Here is a 6017-nt window from a genome sequence, read left to right on the forward strand (position 1 = left end):
AGTTGCTAGGTTAAGACGTTTCTTACAAATAGGTAAAACAAAACACTTGTCACAATTAAGACGAAGGCCATTTAACTGTGCCCAGGACCTTATAGACATCAGGTCTCTGTTGAAGCTTGCGCACAAATTAGCTGAGTCCTCCAGAGGACCTGACATATAGAGCTGGACATCGCCCCCATAGGCATGCATGTTGGCGTGCATAGAAGTCCGAAATATATCATTAACGAACAAACTAAATAGTAGTGGTCCTAAGATTGACCCTTGTGGAACACCCGTGAACAAAGGCCTTTGTTCAGATATTTGAGATCCAACCTTGACACGCTGAGACCTCTCTTTCAGATAGCTACGCATCAGTTTTACTGCTGACTCTCTAAACCCAAAGTAGTTTTTTTAATTTAAAGCACAGTAGTTCATGGCTAACTGAATCAAAGGCTTTAGAGAAGTCCAGCAAGCATAGCACAGTTAAGTGGTTCTTGTCGAACAGTATTCTAACCTCATCAAGTATCTTTACCATTGCAGTAGAGCAGCTGTGATGGGGTCTGAATCCGGATTGAAATGGGGATATAAGGTTGAATTTACCGATGTGGGAAGAGATTTGTGCAGATAACAAAGATTCGAAAACTTTAGACAAGGCTGGTAGTATTCTGATGGGTCGGAAATCCCTAGGGCTGGATGCCGATTTATTTTTGGCTACAGGAAGAACAGTAGCAATCTTCCAGGCATCGGGTTAACAGGACGTGGTGAGACTATGGTTTATTATGTGTGTCAAGGTTGGCAAAATAATCGGTAAGATTACCTTCGCAAATCTAATCGGAATGCCATCCTCCCCGATTGCGTTGGACCTGATCTTAGAAACAGATTTCACATCAATCTCGCTCACAGCAATGAACTCAAACTTTTCGCCAGCAAAGGAGACCGGACAGGAGGCTACGGAATTGGTCGCAAGGGGACAAGATGAAGGCGGAGAAGCAAAGGCAACGCTAAGTGTTTCAGGACTCAACGAGCATTCTGATTTCTCACTGGCATGGACGCGGAGTGTTCTCAGATTTCGCCACAATACATTATTAGGCAGTGAGGGATCCAGCTTATTCATAAAAAAAAATTTTCTTTTCACGTCTTATAACCGAGGTAGCTTCATTCCTTATTGTTTTGAAAGCACTCCAGCTCTCATCTGCCGGGTTCCTTTTCCATATGTTATAATATTTATTGCGTTTTTTAATCGCGTTTGCGTACTTTTTTGGAAATTTTTTCGATGAGAGCAAATTCTTAGAAATAAAGTTACTGGAGAGTTGCTGGCAAGTTACTGGATAATTTGTAAACAAACACAACAATTGTCAATGTTCGTATAATTTTTATTTTTGTTTGCCAACACCACCTTTGTATAAATTCGCCTTGGTTTCAATCATTGTATAGGCTTATATATATACGATGGTTTCAATTTTGTTTTGCTCTCTTTAAAAGTGAACGACATCCGATGTGGATACACTTAAAGCTGCAGATACATAACTTATTGCAATGAAAGGTGGTATATTAATAAAAATAAATAAGTATGCATGCATTTTAAAATAGGGGTCTTCATCTAAAGTGATAAATTGCTTAAATTTGGTAAATAATTGCATAAAATTGTTTATTATTTAGCTTATATGGTTAGCTCCGTTTCATTTTTACCTCGTCCATTGTGTTCATTTGCGTCGTAGCAAAAGCGACCACCTGGTAACCTGTCAGGGTTGAATTTTGCTGCAATTTATACATTTATCCATTAAAGTCGTTTGATAAAGTGATAAACTTTGGTTAAATAGATTTCCATACAAAGTTTGACAGTTCATTTATCAATATGATAAATTTATCATTTTCTCAAGTTTATCAATTTTGATGAAGAGCCCTAATATAAAAACTTTTATTAAATACATATGTTAAACTAGTTAATCTAAAAACTATTTAAATAATGAAATCTCAAAGTTCATCATGATCGTTGGTACTGTAAAGAATTTCTAACAGTCTATTTATGAACTGTGCAATCTCGATCTGAAACTCATTTTGACTATAGATGTAGCGATTTTTCATCGTTAATAACGTATGCCTGAGTTGAGGACTTTTTGACCAAATCGATTTACAAATGTCTTTGGAGTTTTCTAAACCCTCTATAAAATACTCTGCTAAATCTGGCTGATCTAATAGCTCATAGAGTTTAGTTGAAACTAATTGGTCAACGGTTTCGCAAAAGGAATTTGACTGCAACCATTCTGGTAGATTCAAATCAGCATATTGTGCTGCAGCGCGTAAGTTATCAGAGTTCTCAAGATTTGATAGAACAATTCTTTTTTCAACAATTATATCACTTATGAAAGTGATAGCTTTTGCTTTTACTTTTAACTCACAATCTTTAGCTAGCACCGCGATTAATGCTTGAGTACCAGATGCGGATAGAATTTTTTGTAATGCTAATGGAAACTTCCTCAAAAGACTTCCAAAAGCATATAATGCGGAGGATAATTCTTCTGATATCTTAGATGATATAAGAATTTGAGACAAATGAGATCCGAAATTCCTTTCGAACGCTTTTATTTGAGCTTTAGGATTATTATGAATTACAGCCCCCAGCAAACGGATGGCTTTTATGCGTAGATTCATATTTGTATCGTTCACAAAGAGCGGTAAAAGTATTTGTTCGAAGCCTCCTTTGTCAATAAACCACAATGCATTGTCAATTTGATGAACGAGATAATCGAGATCCTCAAGAATATGAAGCTGGGTATTAATTTGATCCTCCAACGTTAATGAAAATTCTTGTTTTCTAAGATTCGTATACTTGTTAATAAGTTTGGTTATTAGTTCTGTATCAGTCTGAAATTCGTTCTGCAAATCCTTAAAGGATTCCGTCAATTCGTTGTATGTTTTAAAGTCTCGCTTAATTTGCTCCAATTTTTCGGGTGAATATCCAATACCTAAACTGTCTTTGGGGATATTTTTTAATGTTTCAGAGAGTGTTTTACTGATTTTTAATGTGGATTTAGCCGTTGCTCTAAAATTGGTTTTCGGAACACCTTTTATAACCACGTTAGGCAAGCCAGCATTTGTACGCTCATCGTCCTCAGACTCGTCTAAAAGTTTTGCTGCCTTTTTACCTGTTTGCAAGTTTATGCGTACATGCAGCCCGGCTGAGATCCCTTGCCCTACATAAGCAATTCGGCATTTATAAAAATTATATAAACACATACATATTTACCAAGCTACAAACCGTTCTTTATTTCTTTCCATTCTTTCGTAGCCTTAAATGTTTTGTTATCTTTGGCAGCAGCAACAGCGAACTGTGCAAGAAATAACAAACTTAATGTCATACCTAAATACATTTCGCCTCAGTATATCCAGTCAAAAAACCACAATATAACCAGTAAACAACCTTCGGTCAATTTGGTGCCTTCTAGAGGTGGGAAACTCAACTCAGAGTTGAGTTATTGAGTTGATTCCTATAAGTGAGTCGGTAACTCAGACTCCCTGTCCAAAAAAAATGTAACTCAGTAACTCAGTTGATGCCGTAGGGCTCACATGAATCAATTGAATCATAGTGGCTCATATTTGTCCATATAACTCTCTCGCTTCGCCACAGTGTTTAGCATGGCAAAGTCTTGCATTTTGTTTTTGCACGAGGCGAATTTATACAAGGTGGTGGCAAGAATACAACAACAACAACCACATGTATTTTATATTGCGGGTGTTATGTCAAATCTCACAAATTCTTATAATTTCGTTTTCTTTTTAGTTTTTCTCGAAATATGTATGTATGTAAGATATATAAAGATGTGCATATCAAATCAATTGCCTTTCCAACCATATCCACATTTTGAAATTCGGTACAATAGGTTTCGAAATATAAGCTTTTGAAAATATTGAAAATTCCACCTTCACCCTCCCCCTAGCACCGCCCTATTAATTTGCACACAAAAAAAATTACACCTTTCAAATCAGTAGAAAAGAGCTGACCACGCCCACTTTAAAGTTTTGTTTTATCTCAACGGCCGCTATACCGCATCTATGCCTCAAAACGAGTCTACGATACGAATGAGTGTAACATACTAAGAGTCAAATGAGTTAGTTGAATGAGCTGACTCCTTAAAGTGAGTTGGAGTCATTGAGTCAACTCCTATAAATTTGCTGAGTTACCCACCCTTAGTGCCTTCCTCGGGGATGAATATGCTAGGGATGAAATTATTGATACACACGCCTTCCAAGCACGCAGGGTTGCTTTTAATAACCAAAAAATAATTAACTCCAAATAGTTTCAAAAAGTATAGTGTAAAACGAAATTTATTGAATAATTCCACATAAAATGGTATACATAAATGACGCATTTTCTAAACGATTTAAATTAAACGCATTTGAGAATTGATAGAAAAGTACTACGGATTGTAAATTTTTGTTAACTATGAGGTGAATGAAAATTTTCAACCCGGCCTGATGGTTTAATTTTATTACTAAGGCGTCTAATAAATTCATGGCTTTTAGTTCTAGAAGAATAAATGTCAGTAAAGACAAGTCTTTTTTGTATAATTTCTGATTTTAATTGCTCAACTTCTTTTGAACCAGAGCAACTGTCAAAAATTTCCAGCTGCAAAAAGGTAACGATTTGGCACAGCAGAAATGTAAATTTTTCTCGCCATAATAAAAAGTTTTTTCAACATGGAACTTTTCTACTAATTGACATGAAATTACTATCCCAACGCTCGGAGCGCTGCCATTGAGGGCCTTTGCCAACTGATTAAAAAGAGAAAATTTGGAAAGACTAAACAAAAATTTTGGGATTTTCGTTCTTAATATGAATGCCACAGTTTTTACCTAGCTCGTAGGACTACGCAAAATTTTGACAGCTTGTAAATATGTATACACATAAAGTTGTTGGCGGTAATAGGAGTCAAAATTAAAATGGAGAAAAGAACAAAAAGCGTAGGTTAGTTGTCAGTTATAAAATAAATCCAATTTATTTGCGAATATTTGTTTATTCTTTTTATTGAAAGGCAACCACTCGGAAAAGCTTGTGTTAATTATATTGATAACAGAACCTGGCAGCTCGCACGTTGTCTAAATTCTCAAGTAACATAAAGTCCACAAAAGAATAAGTACGCCAAGTTCATATAGTACATTAGTTTTTGAAAGAAATACCATATAATGAATGTACTCTGGTTAATTATATCAAACAATGTATTAGAACCACCGTTTAATGTTATACTTGATACAAATTAATATTGCTGCCCCGAACGCTCTGCGCCTTGCCACTGAATAATAGATTTACTTAAAATTACATCCCTGATCCTTGTTCTTTCTGTATCGCATCGTGGTGAATTTACATTTCTCAGAAATTTGACAACAAAACAAAGCGAGTATTTTATTTGCTAATTTTTCCGATTTCTATTGTTTAATGTAAATGTATGTCTTTTTTAGGATATGTCGAGCCAACAAAGAAGGCGCAGTTGGAAAATTGGGTAATTAGTAATGAAGTAGCAGGCATATTTGGAAAATTATGCCGATAAGCAGGATGGAATTTGGGAAAGTAAGTGCATGGTTGCAGCATATCTATGTATAAAAAGTATTTAATTAAATTGTTTATAGAAATGTTATAAATCGAGTCGCTCATTTACGATGTGCTCCAAACATTTGGCGAACTTTTTTCGCCTTTTCAACGTGCTAAGTAACAAGTTAAGAGGACTGCCATCACGGCCGGTAAGAAACCGCAAGCAAAGGGCAGACAACCTTCCAGGAAGCTGCCTCCTGTCCCCGAGTCGAAGCTGAAGTTCAGCAAGAGCAGGTCAGCAAATTGCTACCATCAAACGTAAACTAAAGCGCTCTGCTGTGATTGCACTCCGTAAACGTGAAAACTTGGTGCATGCTGAGAAATATCAAACAAGAAAACTCCGTGATGGACGCCGTGAGATGGAGTAGCGCTGTGTGGCAAAGAAATGCGGCCAAATCGACGGGCCTGAAAAATCCAAATTGGCTTTTGTGATCCGCATCCGCGGTATCAA

General features: G+C 36.4%; 1 protein-coding gene across 1 annotated transcript; it reads right to left on the reverse strand.

Moving 5' to 3' along the window:
* Window positions 1–1331: 1331 nt before the first annotated feature.
* LOC118747666 (nucleotide exchange factor Sil1) lies at window positions 1332–3521 on the reverse strand. Its single transcript, XM_036481729.1, has 2 exons — window positions 3239–3521; window positions 1332–3173 (listed from the first exon to the last, which is right to left on the reverse strand). The coding sequence occupies exons 1-2, from the start codon at window positions 3348–3350 to the stop codon at window positions 1954–1956; spliced, it is 1332 nt and encodes a 443-aa protein (XP_036337622.1). The 5' UTR covers window positions 3351–3521; the 3' UTR covers window positions 1332–1953.
* Between the last annotated feature and the right edge of the window lie 2496 nt (window positions 3522–6017).

This window comes from Rhagoletis pomonella, unplaced genomic scaffold (assembly GCF_013731165.1).
Source record: "Rhagoletis pomonella isolate Grant_MI unplaced genomic scaffold, Rhpom_1.0 Rhpom_scaffold_00001, whole genome shotgun sequence".
Classification (NCBI taxonomy): Eukaryota; Metazoa; Arthropoda; class Insecta; order Diptera; family Tephritidae; genus Rhagoletis; species Rhagoletis pomonella.

Excerpts from the sequence above, each read along its gene's own strand:
- LOC118747666 (XM_036481729.1), bottom strand. The coding sequence starts at position 3,350 with ATGTATTTAGGTATGACATTAAGTTTGTTATTTCTTGCACAGTTCGCT. Across the intron at positions 3,174-3,238 it reads ATGGAAAGAAATAAAGAACG|GGCAAGGGATCTCAGCCGGG; the intron begins GTTTGTAGCTTG and ends TTGCTTATGTAG.